Raw genomic sequence first — 26,377 nt, forward strand, 5'->3', positions numbered from 1 at the left:
AAGGAATTTTGTTAGAACTGCTGAGTAATAATTGTAAAAGTTCAGGAAGTTGATTTTTCCTGCTTTGATAGCAATTGTAATGGCTTAAGATTAATTTTAGCATTAAAAAAAAAAAAGAGAGAGTAATTGCAGTGCTTAAAAGCCTGAGGCAAATCAGTGAAAATGCTTTGGAAAGGATAATTATACCTGCACGAGGAAGACATCTGTTTAATGGCATTAACTGGCCCAATTAAGGAGAAGTGGAGGAAGGGCCAATCTGTGATTTCTTTAACTGTTCTCTGAAAAACTGGCTTTGATATGCAAGCAATAGAAATTGGTTTGGCTTTCTCTAAGGTGATCCTCCAAGGTTTAAACATTTTAAGGACTATTGGGGGGATCTTGTCTCCAGTTGTCAGTAACATCACAGACATGCAGTGTTTTACCATCAAAACAAGAGTGGCCTTGGGAGTGTTTACAAGGAAGGCATTACAATTCCCATCATCAACCTAATCTGGCCATAATTCCAGTCTAAACATCCCTAAGAGATTATCTTTAAGCGGGGGGGAAGATGAGACAAGAAGAGGATTCTTTGTTGTTCCAAAACAGTGGCAGGTTTGGCTATTTTACCACTGATAAGAGCTGGAAGCTGCAGGCTGGTGAGAGTAGTGGAGGATCTGCTGCCACAAAGCTTCCCCTGGGGCTTCCCTGCTCCAACCCAGAGTAATGGGTGTGCTTTTAAATGTGGGTGTGGAGCAGACAGTTGTCAACTCACACCAGTCACAAACTAACGCAGGGATTTTGTGTCAAAGAATCTGAGAATACATATTTGGATATATAAGCAGAAATATATTTACCGGGGGAGTAGAGAGAACAGAGTTTAAGAGGGTTTTAATCCTTATCTTTCATTTCCTTGCTGTAGTGCTGGCATTGCTTCTGGCACTGTCCTCAGATCTGGAGTGGTTAAAGAAGTTTGAGTTAAAAGCAAAGGCCAGAAGTCCCTTTGTGCAGTTGCACAAGAGCAGCAGGGCTGTACAGGAAGGGCAGCACTGGCCTCCTCAGAGCTGTAGCACAGAGACAGGATTTTTTTTCTCTACCTATGTTTAATTTGAGCTTTTCAAGGCAGCCCTTCAGCAGTTGGAATTGCAGAACATAATTTAGGCAACAGCCAGCTCTAGCATGGTTACAGCAAGCATATCCTCCATTAAATAACCCAGGGAGGTAATAGCACAAGGGCACCCTCTCCTACCACTCACAGAACCCACTGCAAAGGGAATAGAGCCTGATCACTTAAATACAGTGAGAAAACATGCAATTAGAACATGATGATGATGCAATCAGGAAAAGGAGAACTAGAAATTTCAGAGTTAAAAATCTCTACATTTGAAATAATAAAAAACTTTTTGATTTTTCAAGTTGAAAGCTGCCAAGGGGTTCATTGTCTCCTTTTCAATGAGAACATCAAGAGAGGTCAGAAATTCAAACAGGCTGAACGTGATGGACTGTTACAGTAAAATACAACATCTACCATGAGCAAAAGAGATGTCACGTGGGAGGTGGCATGACAAGGAGGAGAGAAGTGAGTGCTCAGCAGGAGCAACGGGTCTGTTTGGTTTATTCAAGTCCAGATCCTACAGTAGCTTTACAAAGCCTTAGTCCAGAGAATGATCTAGTCCAAGGAGAGGTTCTCTGAGCTCAGTGCTGCAATTAATCTTCCCATTCTATGATTAATTGCAGACACCTTCTCCCTCCTATTAAATGACCCTGGTGCATTGCCAGTCCCCGAGCAGCAGGCTCAGGACTAGCAAGGAAATACCTGACCACAACACATGGCTTGCATGGGGCGGTCCTTTCATGATTAATAAAAACATGAATGGCACCACAACAGCCTCTCTTCTCAATCTCAGCTTCTAAAAAGAAAAGCAGGACCCAAAAAAAGATGCAGACACTGTTACCTGTTATGATGTTTTCAACAATCAGTCACTTTTGCCTCTCCTAATGAAAATTATGCCTACATGTTTATATTCTAATATAAAATCTCATCATTCACTTTTAAATTAATATTTCTTTTCTCATGACAGAAAAGAGAAAGATGCAGTGATTTTAAAAGACTGTTGAAAGCCACAGTAGATCCCCAGAAAAGACTGCACATCCCATGATCCCTGATGGAAGGACAGCTCCAGCCTCTCAAACATGTGGCTTTGATCAGCTCTGCATAAGTTAAGAAATGGTTAAGCAATGCACTCCAAAACTTTTTATTCTCATCCCACATTTCTTCAGCACTGAGGGCTGCTCAGCTCTAGATTTTTAATTTAATCTGTTTTATAAATGGCTGATTGCAAAACTTTGTGGAGTCAGGCTAAGTTCTGAATTTTCTTATGACATGGGAAAATTCAGCCTAGATCTCAAATTCTCACTTCATCTTCTATGAGTACAAGTGAATATTCCTGACTGACAACCAACCAGCTGGGATGTGTTGTCATAAGGCACCTGATAAATTATAGACCCTGCTCCAAAACTTTGTGAATGTATTAATACCGCTGCTGCAATTGCATAAAAAGCTTATTTTGGGGAAATGGGATGCATCAGCCCCATTCTGTATATCCAAAGCTCGAAGTTTTCAACAGGTAAGTGAACAAGAGTGAGGAAATGGAAAGAGTTTATCCTGAGCCAAAAAATATTACCCAGCAGGAACAGAATCAAAACCTTTCCCTTTTTCCTTGATGTCCTATTCATTCAGTAGAACCAGGGCTGCATATTTAATGGTTTGCCATTAAATTGTAGTAGCACATTCCCTGATTATTACTAGAATTACAAACTTGTAACACTGAAACTAATGCAGGGAAGAGAAGAGCAGACCCAGCTGCAGTGTCCGGGTGGAGTGGGCACAGAAGCAGGTTGGAGGGATGGGATTTAGACATCCATACCCAGCACAGAGAATGGAACTGCCAATGTATCAACATTTAACAACCAGCATTGTTTTCTTTAAAAAGTCTTTCCTCATGGATATGACCTCCCGAATGAGGAATGCAGCAGATGAGTAGGTAGCAAAGGGGTCTGGTTGTAGTGCCTTGGCCAAGTTCCAACTTCAGTAATTACTCTCTGCTCTTAAATTCCCCCCACAGCTCTGTTGGAATAAAGCTCTTTTTCAGTTTGTCCTGGAGCATTGTGTAGCGTTTCTGTGAAGCTGTACAACACTGAAAAATATCTCCTCCCATTAAAATTGCCCAGGGAATTTAGGTAGACAGAAAGCTATTACCAGAGTTGGAATGTGGGCAGAACACCAAGGTTAACTTACACTTGCATTGGGATCAAGGGATCTTTGCTGACTAGGAGTGTCAGACCCTTATTAAAGAGCACAAGTGGGAATAGCTCACTGTGCTGCCTGAATACAAACTCGGGAACTTGGGATCTCTGCTCTTGGAAGCAACACAACACCTGGGATGTTTCCTAACAAATGACTCTGTATAAAAGCCTCTGGTGCTGTGGAGTGTCTTATCACAACCTTATTTGGTTCTTTAGTAATATTTATGAAATTATTTGTTGATTAAAAAAGTTCCAGAAACTTAAAAAAAACTACCAACAACAAAGAGCAAAGCACATTTTAAAAGAAGTCTACCAACAGAAAAGCAGCAATATAATCCAAATATGCCGAGGCAATTATTTGAATTTCAGTAAGAACCCCACAGAGTATTTAAGTATTTAAGCAAGCTGAGCCAGGCCTGCAGCAGGAGTGAAAGCATTCTGTGTTATATTAAATAGACAACTGCAACAGTTTTCTTACCCTCTAAAGTAGGACTGATTTAAAATATTTAGGTAACTGACTCCCAAATTCACTTATACCAAAAAATTCATTCTTACCAAACTAGAATAATTGAGAACAGTCACTGTATAAATTCCTGTGGAAAGGAAAAAAACTCCAAATCCTATTTCTCAGGGAGCGGCACCTGCCTCCAGCTGCCTCCTCTCCCTCCTCCTTGATGAGCAAATGACAGGGAACAGACAAAAGACAAGCTCCTACTTTGGTCTTCTGTTATGGATTAAAGACAAGCAGCTTCCCCTTTTCCTTCTTTAGACTTTGTATGGACTACATATAAATGGATGTCTAAGGAGGTTCTCCCATTTCTGTTGGAAGAAATCCTACTGCTCCACTTCTGTCGTGGTTTTTCCTGCATCTTTCATCACAGAGCATCCCTATCCTTCTACTGTCTAAACTCTTACCACTTATGGACTTTCTACTCCCACAGATTTATAAACTAAAGCCTTTTGGAGTTTGATGTTTGCTGCCTGGAGCAGCTGCCAATTCAGGAGGTTGATGGCTGCTCTCCTGCTTGGAGACCATGGGAGCACAGCCTCATCTTCCAGCACAGAAAGCTTCTCTCCCCCCTTTCCTTTGGCACATGCTCATCCCAAGGCAGCAGTAGGGATGCTGATTTCCGTGCTTGTGTTACCCTTACAAAGTTGTTTGTCGTTTCTAAGAAATTTTCAGCCCGAACTTTGAGTAATGCCTTTCACAACACACTCCAGCAACTCCCAAGTGTCTTAATGATCTACAAAGCCTGAATTGCCATTTCCATGTGTTTTGGCAGCAGTGGAAACACATTTTCCGGTTTGCATTGAGTCCCATTCATCTGATTTGTCAGGCCCTGTCAGCCTCTTCATAAATCATTATTTTGGGACCACAGAGCAGTGTGTGCACTGCTCTCACACCCACCTGCAGGCAGCTCCTTCCACCTACGGACTGGTGACCTGAGGCTGCTCCGCTTCCAGTCCAGGCCTGCTGGGCTCCTTGGACTCACGGATTGGGTCTGGTCTGCCTGAACCCTGGGAAGGACCCTGCCTGCCAGAGAGTGTTTATAACTCAGAATAGGTGTAAAATCAGAGCTCCAGGTGTAAATACGATGAAAATCCCTTCTGCCACCAGAGAAGGACACAACCTGGATATTCCTTCACATAAAAATAACAGTAGTTACCTTTCTTAAAAAATAACTGAGATCTATAGCTAAAATTATTAAAATTATCAGGTTAAGTCAGTTTGTCATATTGATGATAATAGTTTAGTAACTATAGTAGCTATAACAGTTTAGTAACTCTTCCTATTTTTAAGTCATTCATTTACCTACATTACAATAATCTGCCTTTTATTTTTTTAATTTCACATCCCTCCTTCTAAGTCAAAATCCATTTAATGGTCATCTGTATCCTCATATCTTTATTTTATTTCACGTTATTCAAATGTCAAATGTGAAATATTTTTCAGACTAAAAGTGCACTTTTCCACTGACGTTTTTTTTACTGAGGTGAATTTTCCCCTCTGTAAATAAGGAAGGAACAGGCTTAAAGACAAGAGTTTTTAGAAATATCTATATACCTATATATAAATATATATATATTTATATAGATATGTAATGTTTCTATGACACTAAAAAAAGTATTATTTCTTTTAGTCCATGCTAAGCTGTAATAGCAGTAAAAGAGTTAATTATTTAGAACAGCAGGCTGCAAAGGGAATAATCCTGTAGGAAATGTGCATTATTTCTTTAGTGATCTCTGCTTCCATGGAAACAATTTCTCAGCACATTTCTAAATCTCATAAAAATAGGGCACTAGGTCTGTGTAAAACAGCAAGACGTTTCCAATTAAACAACCCCAATGCTTTAATCTGGGCCATTAAATACTTTGTCCAGCATCAAACATGATTATGGGATGTTAAACCACCAGCTCCTTCCCATGTGCCAGCTCTGTGAGGATAAAGTCCCCCCCCAACCCTCACCTCCTCAGGGGTGCAGAGCACAGTCCCCTCCCCGTGCAGATGTCGGGGTGCACAGCTGTGCCACACCACACTTTTGGGGTGCATTGTCCACCTCCACGGTGTCTCTTCTCCCTCCACACCCCGTCTCAGGGCTCAGCACTGCACTGCAGAGCCAGTTTCTCCAGCAGAGCAGAATCAGCCTGGCTCATGGAGCTGGAACCAACACACTTGGATCAGATCTGGGGTAGGAACACGGCTGGTGAAAGGCATCTGTGGGCATGTCCAGGATCACTGGGGTTGTCCATGCAAACAAATCCCTTATACTGTGTACCCAGTGATCCATCCTACAGCCAGGACTCTCTGAAACGCCTGTGGAAAATACTGGCCTCCATCCCCACATCCCTGCCATGAGCACCACTGGATCATTTCTGAAGGAGACTAAAGCAGAGGGTGTGTAAGAACAACTGAAGGGGACAACTCCACCTCCGGGTACAGCTCCTGCCCCGGGATGTCCTCGCTGGCCAGCAGTTTACATGCACTGGACAGAACAGCTTTGCTCTGAGCTCCAAACCTTTCCTGTATGAGCTGTGACAAAGCTCCCTCTGGTGGAACCGGACGTCGTTCACTCACTTGGTTATTGCCACCGACTAGGAATAAAGCAATTCCAGAGCTGGTGCTCAGGAGGCAAGGAGCCATCACAAACACGGACACATCTTTCAGGGCGTTGCATACACAGTCTTTATTAGCAGACTCTTCTCTATCATCAGTCAGGAATAGCAGAGAAGCAAGCAAAGGAAAAACAGTGCTTAACATCAATGGCAACAGTGTTAACTTTCTGTTTGGTTTTGGGGTTTGTTCATTTTCCTCACCTGAATTGTTCTTGGAAAATTACTTATTTTAAAAACATAAAAATAGAGATGTTCCCTCCCCTTTGTACACAAGATCTGTGCCCTGTGAAGCAGCACTGCTGGAAACTGAGAGAGCAAAACATAATTCAGCCAACAAATGCCCTTCAAGGATATTTGCACAAGTGACATCTTGGGGGGTTGTTTGGGTTTTTTTGTGGTTGCCTGTTTTTATTTTATTTCTTCCTATTTTAAACTCGAATTTCAGTTTTAACTGTATCATTCTACTCACTGCTCAACCATTCCTCATCTCCTGAGCAACACCTTGGCAGGGTGTAACACTGGACCTACAGAAAGGAACAGTGGATTAGTCCTCACAAGTGCACTGAAACAAAGCCTGGATGGGGAAAAAAAAGCTTTGTAATAAAGAATTTTCATGCCTGATATGTGTTTGGTAGCAGAACTGGCACATCAGTAAAACAGATTTTTACCTCCTGGGAAGCCTGTAACTTCCAAACTCTCCTTATTAACCACTCAGACCAACTAAATGCTGAAAAGCAGATTAGTTATTTTCTTACCACAGCTCCTGCCAACAAAATCATTACTCAGCATCACAACTGTGCTCTTTCCAATTCCCATACAATTCCGTGTGCAAGACTGGATCCCAATGGTACCAGCATTGTATTTTCTCCACACCACCCTGCTCATAAACTCAGAATATTTGCAGTCTCTGTGCATGCCAAAGGCTCGGTCCTGCACCATGTCCTCTTCCCAGAGACAAACCACTTCAGAAGTGTGTGTCACTCAGAACTTCCTTATATAACATCTCTGTTAAATCCAATTGATACAACTGTGTTACTTTAATTCATTGTAATCACTACAGAGCGAAGCAGCCAGCACAGTTACCACTGCTTGGGTAATCCTGATCCATCCTTAAAGGGCTGGGAATAGACCCTATGAGGACAGTGAACAGGATCTACTTCATACTGGTGTTACACAGGGGTTCAAAATTCTCCTGCTACCAACCAGCACAAATTACAGCTGTCCGTGTACATTGATCCTGGGGGATCTCCTAGAGAACCTATGGAAAACTGAACCCAACACCATGCACTGCACAGCACCCACAGCTGAGCTGTCAGGAGTGCCTTCCCACTCAGAGTGTAGTTTAACTAGGAATACAGAAATCCATGCAGCACTGGGAGTGAGGAAGTCCCAAAGAGGACAGTTTAGAGTAAGTGCAGACTGAGCCAACACACTGGACACAGATGGGTGCACCAGTGGTAAACCACACACAGCAGTGGGACCCAAAGCTCTGCACCTGCAGATCTGGACATAGAAGAGAGCACAGAACATCCACCAGTACTTTTGAGTCCAAAAGGGGACTTGAATGAGGGAAAATCACTGAGTATCAAGAGCTCCCATTTTCCTTTGATCAGGTTCTGCACCTTCCCCTCAGTGACAGAAAGAGTTTGACATTTCATGGTAAAAACCGTAACATCAGCTTCCTGTGAAGGGCTTCCCTCCTTGGGATGCAGCTCCATGATTTTAAAGCTTTTCAAATTCTATATAAATGAAAAGCTGAAACATATAAAATCTTAAAGTTCCATTTATGTTATGTAGAACTAGATATATACACACACATATTTTTTCTTAAAATAAAAATTGAGCCCATTCTCTCCCCTCTAGATATAAACTTGACGTCTTGTTTCAGGTTTTCAAATACATTTTAGACCTCTCTGAGAAACTTCACCCAAGATAAACCTGTGTAAATACCTGTAGACAAGTCAAGTTTCTTTAGAAAGTAAAATTTAAAACACATTTCTTCTATAAAGAGTCACAGTGATACAGCTCACGAAACATTTCCAAGTTGCAATCAGGAAACTTCTCCAATCAAGATCAATCTGTGACTGATTTATCTGAATATACACCTGTAAGAAATCATAACTGAGAAACTGATATAAACCAGTGTTTTCTTATTAAACTGTACATTATAGAGAAGACTCCGAATATAAAAGTTGGGATTTTTTTCTTTACAAACACAAAGACTTTTCCTCTCCTTGCCCCCAGTTTGCCATCAACCCAGAGCTCGTGTTTCCACAGGAAACAGTGGCAATTCCAAATGGACAAACGGCAAGGATCTGGGGAACAAGGTAAAACCTCCCCATAGAATGGAAGGTCAGAAAGGTTGCATTTCCACTGGAAACAAGCACAGGCACTACTGAGAAGTCAGGAAAACTTGCCAGCTTTTCCTCCCCAATACAGAAACGAGATGGCAAAGAATGTGCCAAAAAGCTACTTGACCATCAGGATGAATGGGGAAAAACAGTAATAAAGCAAAGAAATCAGGTGATGTATTTTGCTACGACTGAATAAAACTTCAGGCTGGATACCAGGAGAGTTGGAGCTACAAAGTTCTCATTTCAGTTAAGTCTCTCTTCTGTGAATTCATTCAAACTTACAACCTCTAAAGCATTAATTCATCCTGAGTTAGATGGGTACCTGGAGACAACATTAAGAGAAAATTCCCAAACTGGAAGACCTGAGAGAGGACAAACTCTCCTTGAAGGTGGATGCACAGTATTCCTGACAGGTGTCCTTCTCCCAGAGCAGTCACTCAATTAATGCTGTGTCCCTCGTTAGCCTGAGCCTCTCTTGGGCACTGGGGTCACACACAAAAAGAGCTTCCAAAGTATCTTTAAACCACCAAGATAAGATGACACTGGATTCTGTAACAGTCACTGCTGAGGTGGGTAACAGTTCTGAAAGAGTTGACATAATGAGGAGGAAGGAGAGAAATCAAAAAATAACATCCGAATTCCATCACTTTGGTTTGCCAAAGCCATCACAGTGGCAATTGGTGTGAACATTCCTTCTCACTTCCTTCAGCATTGCCCTTTTCCTCACTCTTGTATGTGGAAAGGAATAAGTTTTCTATCTGAGTCAAGAACTCTTCAGCAATGAGGCAGTTTGTTACCTTGCCCAAAGTCTTCCTCATGCACTCCAAAAGCTGGTCAAAACAAAAGAACATTTTGTTAAAACTGAAATTTTTCCTGAAATTTTTTTCATTTTTTATTACAAAGGGATTTTTATTTAGAATTAACACTAAAAAATTGTTCAAGTGTGCAATACAACTTTAAAAGGAACGGTGACACAGGAAAACACAGGTGATTTAAATCCAATTTTTTAAAACCAGCTACACAACAGCTGAATTCCAGAGCGTTTTACCAACTCAATTTTAGATTTGCACTGTTTATAAGCAAAGTCATGAGAGGAAACAAAAGAATTCAATGTGGGCAATTATTGTGTACAAGTGATTTGTCATTAAATCTTCTCCGAACTGAGGGTCAAACTTGGTGTCTGCACATAACACATTCCCACCTCTCTCAAAGGAGGATCCTTATTTTCACTGTGTAAGTTTTGCCACAGAAGTAATTTACTGCCATTAATTTCCATCTCTGATTTGTAAAAATGTAACTTCAGGTGACCTCTGCTAACATGAAACAGATTTGCATTTAAAAAAAACATTCAACATTAAAAAGAAAACTTACTTTCTGCAAACAAGTCAGGTCAGAATCCCTATGAAAAATTTTATCCATGGGGACGCTGCTGTTGGAAAAAAAACAAACAGGAATGCTGGAGAAAGGAGCCACAGGTCTTGACTGAAACAATAACAAACATACAACCATTCCTAACTGGCCGTTTGTAGCAGCAGTAAACACATACCTGTGGCAAAATCTGTACTTTTCAATTATCCACCTTGTTTTTTCAAATACTAATTCCCACTGAGGTTCCTCCAGCATCTGCTGCACTTCGAATTTGTAGGGCAGGCCTGCAGTCAATGGAACATCATCATTCAGTGTTTCCAGTGCAATCCACTGTTTTCTTTCTCTTTTCAGTTTTAGATGCAATCCCTTCCCTCCCCATAACTGTTCCTGTTTATTACTGACTGCAGAAGCCTGTGGTTCTGTTACTTGACAACATTAAGGAGGTTAAAGCAAAAGGATGACGTGTTTTGGATTCCAAATTTAATTGTGGTGGGAGTAGGAACAAATCTGTTTTCCTCCCTGCCCTCACCAATTCCCCAGGCCATAAGGAAGGACACAGAAATCTACAAAAAACAGAGAAAGAGAAAAATGAATTGAGTGTTTAGTACCACTTTTGTAGTGGCAAATCTCTCTAAGATTTAGGTGATTATTAAGTGAATAAAAAAAGGTTTAGTTTTTATGCCTGAAGGGGCTGCTGATGAGTATTGTTCGCTATTTCAGAGGAATTTGGCTCTGAAAGGAAGAAAATCTTCTGGTTTATTGCAGGTGGGGGAAGAGGAATTTAGCAAGAAAATTATTTGCAGGTTAATGACTCAGTTATCAAAAATCAGGGAGAAAGAAAGAGAGTGTGAATTTCAGTAAGTCATTTCCAAAGAGCCCGAGGAGATGCCATTTAGTAAACCTTGGATTTCAGGAGCTAAACAGAAATATGGAATCCTCTCAGACAGAAAAAGTGAGTGACTACAAAAAAGTCTTCTAAAGGCAATGAAGTTTGTCAGTAATTTAATTCCTCGGCAAGGACGGGATGTGTGGGAAATGAGGATAAAATCACAGGACAATCAGTGTGGTAAACAGGAATTAGTGCACAGATGTGGCCACTGCTCCACTTCCCCCAGGACTGTGCAGTGAGTCTCCAGGCAGATGGTCTCCCCTGCTTACTTCCACAGGAAAAAACAGGGAGAACTGTTGGCTCACATGGCCTCAGCTACTGCTGTGCCAAGAGAACTGGAAACCTTGGAGTGGGGATGCAAAAATCAGAACTTTATAAATAGAGGGAGGGAGGAGGAAAGAGAACAGGCAGCTACCAGAACCATCTTCTGTTATCAGGGGAATTTTCCTCAAACGAATGTCAGGGAAAGAGCAGAAGATCTGATCATCACTGGAAATACCATGAATTTTATATGGTGTGTTCTTAACTGTTCAAGAAAGGAAAGGATCCCGTTTTCATTAAATGCTAATGACATTTTTAATCAAACCCCTTAGGTTGGGGTTCCTGCCAGCACACCCTTTCAGCTTTCCTAGCAAATTTGATCCTTTGACCTTCAGAATGGCACATTAGTCGAAAATTAAGGATTTTTGGCCACTGTAGCAGCCAATTCTTTGCTATTTACCTCTGTTTCCTCGGGTAGAGGATCTGTTCAGAATGTTGCAATGCAGTAAAGCCCATGCTGTACATGTGAAACAGTTTCTCAGCTGTTCGTAAGGATTCTGCATGTAAATAACAGTGACTCTTGTCCCAAAACTTTCGCTTCTTCCACAGATTGTGAAAAACACTAACGCAAAAGAACAATCTTCTGTCTATCTATATTTGTATATTCTTGTCATGACAGCAGAGACAAATTTCAGAATCACTCTTTCAGTGAAATTCCTGGGTTTGTCCAGCACGTTACCAATAGAAATGATACCGTTTGTACAATACCATCACCTTACCAACACAAATACATAAATACCTGTTTCTCAAGTTCAAAAGCAGACATTTTTCCCCTCAGTATCCAAAAGGAAAAGGATAAACCAGATGTACTTACGGTAGGAACCATCAGCACTGATCTCATCACTAATGACCAGACAGGTGATCTGGGAATATGGCAGGGGATTATTCCGGTTATAAGGGCTTATGATCATTCCAATGAACATGGCACCTCCCCGGGAGAAATAGCTCTAAAAAACCCAAAAAAACCACAAAAAAAATTCACATATAAAAATCCAACCTTTTTTCAGAAGAGGATGCTGAAATCTAAAACCCAGCATTTATGTCATTTATGGTTGATTTAAAATTGGAGCAATAATATGTACTACCACTGTAAATACCACGGAGGCTTTGGGCCTGGGGGTCTTTTTTGCTCTTTGTATGTTTTTGCTGTACCTGGTATTTGGCTTGAGTGTCTATGTCTCGTATGGAGGGGTTGGGATCGAAGGCTGGGTGGGAATGGTACCATCCAATGACCTGGAATCCTCTGGCAGCCAGTGTTTCCGAGGCCTGTGTCTGGGACACCGGATCCATCTCGCACTGCAGGCCTGTGCTGAGGCTGTTGCAGGGCTCTGCTGCACACACCTGGTAAAGAAACCTCCAGATGGATAAATGTAACAAACCTCCATCAGTTACATAAGGCTTCATCAACAGAATTTTAAGAATAATTTACCAGATCTTCCTCATAATTTACCAGATCTTTCTCCTTCACAATTGAACATAACTCTAACATTTCAAGACTGCAGTAATTAACTTAGATTTCATATATTTAATTAGTTGCCCTTCAGAAATAACAGTTACATTTATTCAAATTATATCTATTATCATATCAGTTTTAATATTTTAGAGAAAATGTAAAAAGACAAACACTCACTTCCACAATTTTATCAGCTTCAGAGTACCTTCCACCCAGCAGCCCTATCACTTCTGCCAGAGACACATGAGAGTGCTGGAAGATCAAACAGGTATGAAAGAAATGAGATTAAACAAGTATGGAAGTCCAAGCTGTGTAATTTCTCTTTGTTTTGCCCTGCACTCAAGTCAGTAACTTCTCAACGACATTTAGAAGGAAAACTCAAAACCACTAAAACCTCTCAAAACCCCATTGTTTCCATTTATAGCAAACAGAAAAGACTAAATTTGCTTATTATAAACACACCAGGGATGTAGTACAAGGGTGTAACACATCCATAGATGCAGCCTGGGCACTGCTGAACAACTGCACAATTTTGGCACAACCTGTTGTTCCTAAAAAAATTCCCACATTTTGCTTTGTAAAAACAAAATCAATTGCCAGACTGGTAGAAAATGAAGCCATAGATCTCAGAAGGACAGACTGTCAGAAAGTAGTTTTATGCAAATTAGATTTAAAGTGTGACAGAGAGTAGTAAGCAGTAAAGCAGTAAAACTCTAATTCATTTTTCTAGAAGGTAAATAGTTGTACAGTAAGCACAATATAAAAAGTATTCATCTTTAGGGGCTTTATTTAATACTAGGTTCTCACTTCTAGGTGAATGAAAACATTTCTGTATTTCTCAGTCTTCCTGAGAAGACTTCATTTAAAAAAAACCCCACAACACAGACATCATAGCTTTTTGAAAGACAAAACTTAATCCTCACCAAATCCATTACTAGAAGTGCTTCAGAAGACACTTTCACCTTAAAAGGCTCCTGAAATGATAAAGACAATAATGAGTATAAGAAAAGTAACCCAAGTAATGAAGCCTTCTTGGTAATTCCCTCAGAGGTACATACCTGCTTCTCCTCCGTGAACAGACAGCAGGGTATCAGCTGAAAGGGATCAAAGGAACTATAAAATGAAAGAAAATTTCTCTAAAGATGTAGGACAGTCAGGAAACTTTTCAACTTTCCCACTGTCACCTCAGCTGAGGAGAAATAACCTTGTGTTCTTCACTGGATTTTCTCATCCCACACTAGGATGACTTCCACCAAATACAGAAACATCACTCCCCACACTCGTGAATTGCAACAGGCAACATGTGAAACGCATCCAGGCTATTTCAGACCGTGACACGCGCTAACGCTTTGCACCTTTCCAGCCTGACACAAGACATTTGTTCCATCTCTGGCAGAGCTGTGTTTGAACATGATGCACATCTGGTAATACCTTTTGGGTTGTCTCGAACCTTTGGAAGATTTTGCAGGTTTCAGTTTTTCTTCCTCTCTCCTTCTTGCTAATTCTTCAGCTGAGAGATGCTAAGAGGGTTCAACAAAAAATGAAATGTCTTAATGTCTGAAGTGCTGCTTCAGCAGGGATTGCAAAACCAGCCCAAAATCAATTCTTGATATCATTGTCCTCTTGATATAATTTGTGTGTTACAGAACTACTGATGGCAGAGGCAATAGCCATGAACCAGGCAGTGTGGAAGGAGCGACAACCAGAGACCAAGCCCACAAGATGCCTGATGAGAGAATTCTCATATGAAATCAATCAAATTCAGTAAAATCACAGCTCACATCACAAACCAGGTGTAAATCCAAGTGTGATAATCTGCCAGTACAAACCATGCTCAGAACTTATCACAACCCCTCTTTAGGGATGAGTGTTTTCAACCTTTTTTTCCATCCAAATACGTATTTTGCAAGAAGCGTTCAAATTATTAATCTCAGTTAATCAAAAATAGCATTATGGAAGTAATTGTTACAGGTAATTACTAAAGGTTGCAAATTAAGAAGGTTTTCTATACAAGAAAAATAGATGTTCTTCCCTTTTCACATAATCTGAAATTGTAGGAATGGACAAGTATTTTCATTCCAATTCTCCCATAAAATATTTAAACTCGTATGAATTTTTAAAGCACTTCATAAACCACAGAATTTCTGGGGATATTGCTAGTAGCAGAATTAATATTAGGAACTCATTATCACCTGCATAATGAGCACAAAGAAACCATACAGGACTGAAAAAATAACATTTAAATGGTATTCTCTCATCCCTTACCATTTGCTTTAAGGCAGTTAACTCAAAAGCAATGGATCATGAAATCTCCTACAAGATAAGGCAAAGAGCTTTAGGGGCATAAAACCCCTGTGCAAACACCAACTTTAATTATCAGCAGCACAAAGATGTACCAGCTGCTGCATTACTTTCAAATTATTGCTTCCACAGAGAGGTTAAGTCCCTATGACACAACTGTTCCCTTGTCTGTTTGATGCAACACCACCTGCCAGCAATCAGCAAGAACTAAGGAAAGTTAAAAACACAGAAGGGTCACCTCAAATGTCTGTCCTTCCAAATCCTTGGCATCACACCAGTTTCCCCAGGGGTCTCGCACTCGCCGCCTTCTTGTGCGCTGTGGCAAGAAATCACCAAGAGTCAGGGCTCTCACCCTGCAAAAACTGCATTTACTTCAGCTGGGCAGCCCCAAGGACAGTGTCCAAAAGGGTACTGCCACAGGGATGTTACCAACACCCTGGAGTTCTGTAGACTGTCACGAAATATCATCAGTGGAGTTTTTGCATTTTAAGGCAGTAAAGCCTGTTGGTGTTCTGAGGAAGCTCAGCACCCCTGACAGCAACAGGGCACTGTTATCCAGCCCTGAATTCTAGCTCAGACAATGCACAGAACTATAAAACCAGGATGTTTACATCCAGTGGATGCTACAGCTCTTTATATTTCAATTTATTATATTTTTAGTGGGATTGATTTTGTGTTTCCTCTCATCAACTGATGTATTTTGCTGTGAAGTACTTAAAAACTCTGTATTACAAGTGAATACGAAAATTTACTCTGGGAACCCTTGGTAATTCATGTAGTTACTACTGCACTTAATTGTGTGCATAAGGCTCTCAGTAAGCCATATCCTGCTCTATTTAACAGTTAAAATGCAAGCAACTTAATCACCCACTGCAAAACACTTCACTATGAAAGCTGGACAGGCTTTCCCCATTCGTGCTGCCCCCCGGCTCCCCCGCAGGCCGCACCATGGACTGCAGGCGCTGTGCGAGCTGATAGGCTTCCACCGTGTCCTTGCCTTCCCGGGAGCGCGTCCTGTCGGCAGCCTGGGGCCGGTTGTACACGGCCTGCTCTGCAGGAGACACAAGGGAGACACTGCACGTCAGCAAAGCACGGAGGCACTCAGCGCTGCTACACAGACAGGGAGGACAGGGGTGAGTGGGAATGGCAAATGCCATCATGGAAAAGGCAACAAAAAAACCCCTAGAGTAAAGAGACATCTCTTGTTGGTTATAATTCTGTTATTTTACATAACTTTACTTCAGACAAAAAGTATTTGCAAGACATTGGTCCTCTCTCAGGTGACTGTCGTTCAGCTTTGGACCAAAATCCATCCAGAGACTCTAAAACAACACCAAGTTCCACGTGTATATACACTTTAAATGTCACCTGATTTTAACATTTGAATCGTTTAAAAACTAGCCCTGAGGATGAAGACACTGATGTTTATTCAGGAAACAGTTATCATTCAGTGTGGGAGAAGTAACAATAACTTGAATTTTGTCTTATAAGGAAGGAGGGTAGAATTTCAGATACAGTAGGTTATCAGGAAAAAAAAAATAATCCAACCCTAGACACACAGAAAAGCACAAAACAAAACAACCAGTCCACCAGCTCATGTATGGTTAAACATGAGGGAAGGCAAAAAAAATAAAGAAAAAATAAAAAGGTTTTGTATAAAACAAAAAATCCATAATCCTGTAAGCAGGTTACAAACTCCTCCAGATTTTCCAAGGTTCTGAGAGACAATCTGCTCAGAAAGTCCTTCCTAGCAAGGATAGTTGTGTATCCCCTGGGTGAGCAGTGCACCCTAACATTAGGTAGTCCTTCAGCATTACCCCAAAAGAGGCTATTTCTTGGTTCCCACAGAAATGTCCCTACCACAGCCGAAGTTAATGGCCCCTATGAGTTCCAGGTAGGTGTGGATCCGGCCAATGCAGTTGACGTCACCGCAGTTCTTCAGGCCCGGACGCACCGAGGTCTTGTTCAGGTACTTGGGTTTACATCTCTCCCTAAAATCAAATCCAGCACGTTGTCAGACAGCAGAACAAATCATGGGGGGAGGAAGGAATTGTGTGACTTTAACTGAGGTCCTGTTTTCACTCTCTATGCACTTATTGCTTCCTTTTAAACTGACACTGAACCTTTTCAGTTCCACACTTCTCTGAACATGGAACTTTAGTCTTTCTTTCACCCACAACAAGCTGACAGTACACAAGACAACTGAGTGGAGTCTGAGTTAAACTCAGTAATTATTTCTACTTAAAAGCAAGCTAAGCAACAGAGTGACCACACAAACCAAAATGGAAACAAGACAAACTGTATCTTGAGCCTGCTGCCACAAATCCCTGGGGTTCCTTACACCAGCTCTTTAGAGATGGAATAAAAAATATTCAAGTGTGCAAGCACTACACCAAATTGATACTTACTTAGAGGCATTCTTTTGCTCAGCATCATTTGTTCCAGCACAGACTTCTTGCTGCCCTTCTGTAAAGGCAGTGCCCCAATGCTGCAGACCTCATCACAGAGTTAATGTCACCAGTTACTTATTTCGAGGAACCACTTACTAAAACCCTTCTTACATATAGGATGGCAAAAGTTGGAAGAAAATAACATAACTCAAATGCATGCAGCTTGTTCTGATACAGGACACTAATTTTCATAATGCTTCAAAGTATGTTCATTGCTTAGCTTCCAGAATGCCAGGAAAAAAATGGGAAGATGCAAAAGAAGCATTAATAATGAATGCTGTTCACTGGCAAGCTGCCATACAATAATTTTACTCTTTTCAGAAGTTGTTAATACTAAGTAGTGTTTTAACTACAACAAACCAGGACACATTAATGACTTATTTCAGTAAAAGAAATCAATGCATCTTACCATTGATCCAAAATATAATTCCTGATTTTCAAGTAACGCTCCGGTGTTTTGGCCTGGCGCCCTTCAAAGAACTCGGGAATAGCCTGCTTTTCCTCCTCCAGAATGATGCTCCTGTCAACCTCCACTTCTTGATCAGGGGGCTTCAGCTCCTCTGCTTCTTCTTGATGATCTTCATCCGCTTGGCAGGGGGAAGGAAAAAGCAATCCATTGTCAGCCGGGTTTCTTTGCTCCTCACTGGGCTCCTGAGCAGTCGCTTGTCCAGTACCAAGAGATGTTACTGCTCCTCCTTGTTCAGCTCTCTCAATATAATTATTGTACTGCTGGAAATCTAAACTCAGAGATTTATCACCATTCAGGTGCTGGGAACACGTTGCTGCCACAGCAGGAAATACCAAGGCATCCACTGTATCCTGCCTGGTCTGCTGAGGATCTTCTTTAGGCAAAGCAATTGCAGAACTGTGTCCAGCAGATGACAAACCGTGTTCCATTCCTTTTGTTTCTTCAACTGGACTTTTTGGAATAACAGATAATTCAGATTTTCCAGTTTCTTGCTGGAAGGTAGGAGAGAGTAGCTCATCCATGTCATCAGTTATGTCTACTTCTTCATCATCTGACAGCTTTTCAATTTTCACTGCATTCAGATTAGGGTCTGCACGGCCTCTCAAATTTCCAGTTTCCGCCCTTATCCCATCTTCCATGGGAACACTGCTCCCTTGCTGACTTTGCTCTTCTTTTTCAGAATCACCATTTTTTGCCTTAGGAAAATATCAGATACTTTAAGAAGGGAAAAACAAAACAATCCCATCTGCCTCCCAAATAATCAGAACTATTTCATTTGAACAGCAGATATTCTGAAGCGTTTCTTCCTTATCTTACCCTTTTAATATAGTTTAATCCACTGCAACTGACTTTGGCACAGCATTAAAGGTATAATTTAGCCCAAGTGTCAATTAACATGTATTTCCAGTCACAGAATCCTAGAGAATAGTTATCTCTTCCCTAAATGTCCTCGAAATCTCAAGTGAGGTTAAGGCTAAAACTACAACAGACAGCAAGGACAGCTGTGTAGTGGAAACTAATTTTCATACTAATGACAAACAGTGTAAGAGGCCACAATTATACTACATTTTTTGTTTAGTTATACCAGCAATAAAAATACAGGTTATTCTAGGAATTTGAAATCAGGTCTGAATTATTTTAAATCTGCAAATAAGCATATTCCACTTTTCTGAATATGGGAATAAACAGAGTATGTGCTTTGCCAGCAAGTGCCCTGAAAGGACAGATTAAAAGCAAGCTGTACATGCAACACCACACTTGGCAAACAGCCTTTTTGCCAGCTCCAGAGATCCTCCATTTACCTTGTTCCTGAAGTACTGCCGAGCGTAGCTCTTGACCTGTAGGACAGTTCGACTCCCGATCAACTTGGCGATTTTCGTCCACCGGCGGCCAAATTTCACCTGACACAACAAAGCACACTGAAGTCACCCAAACTCTGACATTCCAGACATTGCACTTCACATGCCAAGAGAGTTTAAAACCTCAATTGTTCACTCAAATGCACAAACAGTACAGCAAACTTATGGTAAAGAACCTCACTATTCATGTCCTACCAGAAAGAAAATGGCATCCAACAGTAAGAACTATTGTTATTCTCCTTAACTAGAGCATCTTCTTCACCCTCTTCAGGCACTCTGTAAATTATGCTGCCTGCTATCCCAAGGAATTCTACTGTGCTTGGCAAGCAAACCCTATTACATTATATTACATATAATCTGTGAAGACCTTACAACAGTAGTTAAAGGATTTCACTTTATTTGCCTTAAAAACACACTACACTTCCAATAGTTAAGAACAGTATTGTGACTGTGCAACTCATAACGCTGAGTAGTTGAGGTATTTTGTGCTCTCAAATTGTAATCAGCATCACATGAACAAAATCTGGTAAAGAAAACCATTTTGGGTTATCATTACACTCTTGGTAGATGGCAATTACTTTTAACATGTTAGAAGAAAAAAAAGCGGAAGCCTTAGAAGAACCATATCATGCTTATTCATATTAACTATTCTCTTATTTAGAATAAATAAATTAATTCAATTAAAAATATTGCATCTATAAACAAACTCACCAGTCCTTGTTCAAACAGCTCTTTTTCCTCCAATGTCCACTTCAGGGAGCAGCCGGGTGGTTTTGCAGGTGACCGGACCCTAGGAAAGCAGGAAGCAAAAGTTGGTGCTTTCCTAAAAACATTTAATCCTCCAACTCCAGTAACTCAAGTACCTTCTGACAGGGGAACTACTCCCCTTCTTTGGTAAAACTCAAAGTATTGTTTTAAACATGAGTTTATAAACATGATAAATAAAATACTGAGAATCAGCTTCCCCACCACAAAGGAAGGTTCAAGGTAACTCAATATTCATCAGTGACTAACGGTACAGAAATAAATAAAAGCAGCAAACAGAAAAGTTCAGGCAAAAAAGCCAACTAGAATTAACAATTTTTTTTCATAAGGACCACTGGGCAACAAAAAAACCCCCCACTCCCCTATTTTACCATGAGGCTATTATCATACACAGCATTTCTTCCTGTTGAAAGTTCTCTTACATAATTTTGCACAGCCAAACAAAAGGAACTAAGGAACTGTAACTTCTTTTTTTTTTTTAAACAGTTTCTAGTAACTGAACTTAAATCAGACACCACATTTAAAAATGCAACTCAATCGTTAAAATGTACGTACATGACTTTTCCAGTCTTCTTATGAGGGCTGCAAATAAAAAACAGAGTGAAAATAAAAATTAGCAATTGTGATGCTGTTGCATATCTCAGCAAATAACCCTACTTTAGGAGAACTTTTCATTCCTTCTCATCTAATTTTTCCCAAGCACATCTTACCTTTTCACAGATCTTTTCTCCACTTCCTTTTGGTTGAGCCATATTTTTTCAGAAAGTGATTTATTAGATAAATAATACCTGAAATATTGCTAAGTAACTTTTTAAAGCATCAGGGATATTTGTACATGTGAGAATTCTAAAAATCATATAAATTATACTGGTTCAGAATTACCCAGTTGCAGAAACAAACGCTGCAGTTTCTGCAGCAGTATTTCTTCAATCTACCTACAAGGTGGCAGGGCTTCAGTCATCTTAACAGGAAAAGATTAGTGCAGTTCCTTTGGAAATAGGAAGTTTTCTGTTTTTCTACAGGAAAACATGAAACCAAATCAGCAAAAGGATACTCTTCTTCCAGCAACATCTTCTCAATGACAGCCCTGTTTTCTTCACTAATGCTGCTGTCCAATGTCCAGGGCTGCAAACAACACAACTGCGTTTTAATATCTGAATTCCCCAGAATAAATATATAACACTTTCTAAAAGTAAGGAAAAAGCCCTGGTTAAAAACCTAAAGAGCATGTACATGGAGGGAAGAGCACACAGCAGCTGTGATAACCTAAAAGCACCACTCATTTAAAAAATACTTACAAGACTGTTGCCAGTTCTCCAAGATGAATCGAGATAGTGATCCTGCAGCAGGCTTGATGCTGGGTTTTCATGATCTCTGAAAGAGATTCCATTGTGCAAGACAACTGTAGTTTAATATTAAAAGTGTCATTGAGTTCTATTATCTCCACTTAACATTTCTACATGTTTCCCCCAATGTGGTAAAAACACCTTCTTGTAAAGACAAACTTGTTTTCCAGCCAAGGAAAGCTCATACTTACACAAGGGTTAATTGTACAGGGCTGTTAGTATCATGGAATGGTTTGGGTTGGAAGGGACCTTAATGATTATCTCATTGGCAGGGACACCTTCCACCAGACCAGGTTACTCCAAGCCCCATCCAACCTGGCCTTGGACATTTCCAGGGATGGGGCAGCCACAGCTTCTCCGGGCAACCTGTGCCAGGGCCTCAACACCCTCACAGGGAAGAATTTCTTCTCACTATCTAATCTAGTACTCTTACAGAATTAATTCAGTTTATGCTTGATCTTTTCTGTAAATAACTACTTATTAGAGATCTGTCACTGATTAACATCATTGATCAACTTCCTTTCATTTTCATGCAGCATAAAATCTGCTTAGTAACGCAAGTAATTAGTTGTTTAAAAAAATCTTTACTTCCAGAGCATTCAGACAGTTCTAATGACTAATTAGCCCTATATCCCCTGCAGTGCTACTAATTTAAACTCATTTACTATTCTGAAATGCTTTGTGCCAGCATCTCAAACATCTCTTTATAGGATAAAGAATAAATCTCCATGTACAGTCAGAAGCCTACACAACTCCTGCTTCTTTTGGAGCACACCAAGGACAGGGTGGGATCAACATCCCCTTTGCCCAGCAGCCTGTGTGCAGCAGTGGCAGGTGCTGCTCTAGGACAGCAAGTCTCTGCTACAAACCTCTTGTTCTCTTCCAGCACCTGCAGGTGCTCCATTTGAGGTGTTACAGTCTCTGCCCACTTCACCATCCCTTATCCATGAATTTGCTGAAGCCCAGAAAGCCAACTCAACCCTGGGCTGCATCCAAAGGACCACAGCCAGTAGGTTGAAGGTGATTCTGCCCCTCTGCTCTGCTCTTGTGATCCCACCTGGAGCGCTGCATCCAGCTCTGGGGTCCCCAACATAAGGAGGATATGGAACTGTTGGAGCAAATCCGGAAGAGGCCGTGAAGTTGGTGAGAAGACTGGAGCACCTCCCCTATGGAGATAGGCTGGGAAACTTGGGGCTGTTTGACCTGGAGAAAAGAAGGTTGTGTGGACACCTCACAGCAGTCTCACAGTACCTGAAGAGGCCTACAGGGAAGCTGGAGAGGGATTCTCCGTCAGGAACTGTAGTGACAGGACAGAGAGTAATGGGTACAGACTGAAAGAGGGGAAATTTACGTTAGATATCACGAAGAAATATTTTCCTGTGAGGTTGGTGAGACACTGGCACAGCTTGCCCAAAAAAGGTTTGGATGCCCCATTACGGGCAGTGTTCAAAGCTGGCCTGGATAAAGCCTTGAGCAACCTGGTCTAGTGGGAAGTGTCCCTGCCCACGGCAGGAGTAGAACTGGATGATCTTTAAGGTCCATTCCAACCCCTTTACGTTCTATGATTCTATGACTGTTTTTTGCACCTCCCTCCCGGCGTTCAGCTCTCTGACCCTCTCTGCCTCCGCCAGTTCGCGAACACAGTTACACAACCAAGCACCTTCTCCATGTGTATTTTTAAGGATTCTCCCAGCAGCCTCCGGGCGCTGTTCCGAGCTCTGGGGGATCCGTTGGCAGCAGTTCCGTGTTCTCCTCACACCAGCGCTCCCACAGCCCCGTTCCCTCTGCCCTGCCTGACGATGCTCCACACCGGCGCTGCCCCCTCTCCACAGGCACTCCATGACACTCCAAGGTCTCTCCCCGGAGCGGCGGGAAGAGCCCGGCCAGGGCCGCCCCCTCAGGAGCGGCCGCCCCCCGCGACCCCCGCCCGGCGCAGGGGGACGGGCCGCGCTCCCGGAGCCCCGCGGGACCCTCACTCACCCCGGCGGGGCCCCCGGGTCCCCCTCGATGTCCACCTCGGGCTCCTCCGCCGCCGCCATGACACCGGGACAGCGCTACCGCGGGAAGGGGCGGCCCGACGGCGGCGATGGGCGGGCACGGAGCGATGAGGAGCGGCCGGGCGGAGCCGGACATGGCGCTGGGGTAGGCGGAGCGCGGGGCGGCTGGAGCGGGAGGGAAGCTGAGGGACAGGACCGGGCTGTAAGGGGGCATGGATGCGCTGAGGGGACATGGCCGGGCTGTAAGGGGGCATGGATGCGCTGAGGGGACATGGCCGGCGTGTGAGGGGACATGGCCGGCGTGTGAGGGGACATGGCCCAGCTGAGGGGACATGGCCGGCGTGTGAGGGGACATGGCCCAGCTGAGGGGACATGGCCGGCGTGTGAGGGGACATGGCCCAGCTGAGGGGACATGGCCCAGCTGAGGGACATGGCCGGCGTGTGAGGGGACATGGCCCAGCTGAGGGGACATGGCCCAGCTGAGGGGACATGGCCCAGCTGAGGGACATGGCCGGCGTGTGAGGGGACATGGCCCAGCTGAGGGGACATGGCCGGGCTGAGGGGACATGACCCAGCTGAGGGGACATGGCCGGCGTGTGAGGGGACATGGCCCAGCTGAGGGACATGGCTGGGCTGTGAGGGGACATGGCCGGGCTGAGGGGACATGGCCGAGCTGTGAGGGGACATGGCTGGGCTGAGGGGACATGGCCGGCGTGTGAGGGGGCATGGCCGAGAACTGAGGGACAAGGCCGGGCTGTGAGGGGGCATGGCCGGCGTGTTAGTGGGCATGGCCCAACTGAGGGACATGGCCCAGCTGAGGGACATGGCCCAGCTGTGAGGGGACATGGCCGGGAACTGACGGAGCGTGGCCGGGCTCTGAGGGTCACGTCCGGGCTGTGAGTGAAGGGGTGACGGTCAGGCAGGGGCTGAGGGGCAGCGCGGGATGCGACAGCGGGAGCCTGGAACCTGAGCCCACCCTGGTGAGGGGCACCCCGAGTGCTGGGTGTGGGTCTGGGCACCTCACTGCGAGAAGGACGTGGAGGGGCTGGAGCGAGTCCAGAGCTGGGGAAGGGTCTGGAGCATCGGGAGCATCTGGGGGGGGCTCCGCATGGAGAAAAGGAGGCTCAGGGGGGACCTTCTCGCTCTCTCCAAGTCCCTGACAGGAGGGTGAAGCCACCTGGGGGATGAGGCTCTGCTCCTAGGGAACAAGGGATAGGATGAGAGAAAATGGCCTATTGTATATTAGGGGAAAATTCTTCACGGAGAAGGTGGTCAGGCATTGGAACAGGCTGCCCAGGGAGGTGGTGGAGTCCCTGCCCCTGGAGGTGTTCAAGGGACGACTGGATGTGGCATTCAGAGTGCTGGTCTGGTTGACATGGTAATCAAAGGTTGGACTCAATGATCTTGGAGGTCTTTTCCACCCTACATAAATTCTGTGATTCTGGAGGCCTGCACAGGCCATACATCCCTTTGTCCTTCAAGCATGTGGTCATGTCTGTTCCTTCATCTAGAGATGACAGCACAGGGTGTTGTGTGGGTCAAGTTAAGGTGTTGTATTATGGATGCCAAAAAATCACAGTTTTGTTCCCATTCATTCTTAAATCTGTGTTTCGTTTCACAAGAAATATTTTGGTGTTTGTGGTATCTGGGCTTTTAATCATATACCGAAGGGAAGAGTTGATTATCATTACCGTCCACTCAAAAAAGTGTTTCTGTTTATATTTGTATTGTCATCTCAATACAAATATTTCAAGTCAATAAAGTCTGTTGCAGCCTTTTTATTCTGAACATTTCCTCTTTGTGCTGGAGTGAGTTTGTAAGTGAAATTAATAAAGAGCAAATGTGATGGTTTTTGTTATCTCGACTTGAAAAAGCAAAATCTAGACAAATGGTAGGATGAAAGATAGAAAGAAAAATAGTTAATAATTGTTATAGTCTTAGGAATACCTTTTTCTGGAGTAAAAATCCCATTGTCTGTGAGTGCAGGAGCTGGTCTGGGTCCCTTATGCCTTCCACCAGCTCTTCCTTTTTAGTCCTCAGGACTTGGATTGCATATGGGTTTGCAAACAGGGTGCTTGACTGCACCATCATGCTGCTAATCCAAGAGTGAATTGGGAAGGTAAATAGGAAGTAGGAAGGCAGGCTCACGTAGTTTCTTTCTTTTCACAGAACTATGAACAACAACTGTTGTAGTTCAGAGATAAATCTTTAAAGAATGAGAAAGAAATCAAAACTCCCTCACCTTTGGGTTTCTGGTTGCTAGAAGTCCTTTGATCTCCTCTCTTCTTCCTTAGCAACGAGTGCAGTTTAATAACAGAAGTCTGTGATATGTAAAGATATTCCAATTGGAAGGCTTCTTCCAGAATTTTTACACGTAATTAGGAATAAAAAAAAAAGCTTTTGTGAATCTGATATTTGAATAGAAGATATTTGTTTGTCGAGTTTCTCTGTTCCTCTGGCCAAGCTGGTTTTTGTAGGTCCCTAAATGACCAGTCAATTAAACAGGACAAAAGAAAGTTGACGGCATAGTTACTGTTGCCACAGTCACACCTCTGGTATGATCTGACATGAGAGTCCACACTGCCACCTGTGGAGGTGAAAAACCTATAAAGGAATGGAATAAAAGCATAAAGACCAAGATAAAAAATAAACTGTATAAGCAGCTGATTATAAGAAGTGATCCAGCCTTTCTAGTATCAGCTACAACTGCAGTCTATGGGGTGTATTTAACTTAAAGGCCAATTATCTTGTCATTGCTGCTCTAACCCAGAGTCTGTCTGGAAGTTAATTCTGTTACATGAGGTGGATCAAGGCATGTGATTCAGTGTGCAATACTTAAAGGATAATTAGAGCTTAGAATCTGTGCACTTGTAGAGTCTTCCATATGGATAGGACCTTGGAATCTAGCTG

The 26,377-nt window shown here is 42.6% G+C and overlaps 1 protein-coding gene and 2 long non-coding RNA genes across 7 annotated transcripts in view; 2 read left to right on the forward strand and 1 right to left on the reverse strand.

The window, feature by feature from the left end:
• Positions 1–6,279: 6,279 nt before the first annotated feature.
• MYSM1 (Myb like, SWIRM and MPN domains 1) lies at positions 6,280–23,580 on the reverse strand. 4 transcript variants are annotated; one of them, XM_051807903.1, is made up of 21 exons: positions 23,451–23,539; positions 22,528–22,673; positions 21,423–21,498; positions 21,179–21,249; positions 20,835–20,912; positions 20,680–20,706; positions 20,071–20,149; positions 19,303–19,401; positions 17,942–18,696; positions 16,943–17,073; positions 16,030–16,133; positions 15,321–15,398; positions 14,213–14,301; positions 13,840–13,894; positions 13,705–13,755; positions 12,959–13,033; positions 12,481–12,669; positions 12,143–12,275; positions 10,297–10,402; positions 10,122–10,179; positions 6,280–9,580 (listed from the first exon to the last, which is right to left on the reverse strand). In XM_051807903.1, exons 2-21 carry the CDS (start codon positions 22,539–22,541, stop codon positions 9,416–9,418), a joined length of 2,433 nt encoding a protein of 810 aa, XP_051663863.1. In that variant the 5' UTR covers positions 22,542–22,673; positions 23,451–23,539; the 3' UTR covers positions 6,280–9,415. The 4 variants fall into 4 exon arrangements, with proteins under 4 accessions (XP_051663863.1, XP_051663854.1, XP_051663844.1 ...); XM_051807894.1 differs by lacking the exon at positions 22,528–22,673 and having other exon boundaries at positions 6,281–9,580; positions 23,451–23,580; XM_051807884.1 differs by lacking the exons at positions 22,528–22,673; positions 23,451–23,539 and adding an exon at positions 22,340–22,512 and having other exon boundaries at positions 6,281–9,580.
• The window catches only part of LOC127480140 (uncharacterized), a 146,050-nt gene continuing 143,186 nt past the window's right edge, over positions 23,514–26,377 (forward strand). The window contains exon 1 of the long non-coding RNA XR_007907773.1: positions 23,514–23,612. This is a non-coding gene — a long non-coding RNA (uncharacterized LOC127480140). The remainder of the gene's footprint in view (positions 23,613–26,377) is intronic.
• On the forward strand, positions 23,733–24,558 carry LOC127480146 (uncharacterized). 2 transcript variants are annotated; one of them, XR_007907775.1, is made up of 3 exons: positions 23,733–23,770; positions 23,870–23,906; positions 24,300–24,558. It is a non-coding gene; the product is annotated as an uncharacterized LOC127480146 (long non-coding RNA). The 2 variants fall into 2 exon arrangements; XR_007907776.1 differs by lacking the exon at positions 23,870–23,906 and adding an exon at positions 23,947–23,983.

The sequence above is a fragment of the Manacus candei genome, unplaced genomic scaffold (genome assembly GCF_025592945.1).
Source record: "Manacus candei isolate 608988 ecotype Guabito, Panama unplaced genomic scaffold, ASM2559294v1 h1tg000005l, whole genome shotgun sequence".
NCBI classification, from domain to species: domain Eukaryota; kingdom Metazoa; phylum Chordata; class Aves; order Passeriformes; family Pipridae; genus Manacus; species Manacus candei.

What these genes read in the sequence shown, in the direction of transcription:
- MYSM1 (XM_051807884.1), bottom strand. Translation starts at nt 22,407, where the DNA reads ATGGTGAAGTGGGCAGAGACTGTAACACCTCAAATGGAGCACCTGCAG. An exon ending in AAGCTGATAAAATTGTGGAA is followed by an intron (nt 12,670 to 12,958) that starts GTGAGTGTTTGT and finishes TTTCTTTACCAG; the next exon opens with GTGTGTGCAGCAGAGCCCTG. An exon ending in CAGTGCTGATGGTTCCTACC is followed by an intron (nt 10,403 to 12,142) that starts GTAAGTACATCT and finishes CATTGACTGCAG; the next exon opens with GCCTGCCCTACAAATTCGAA.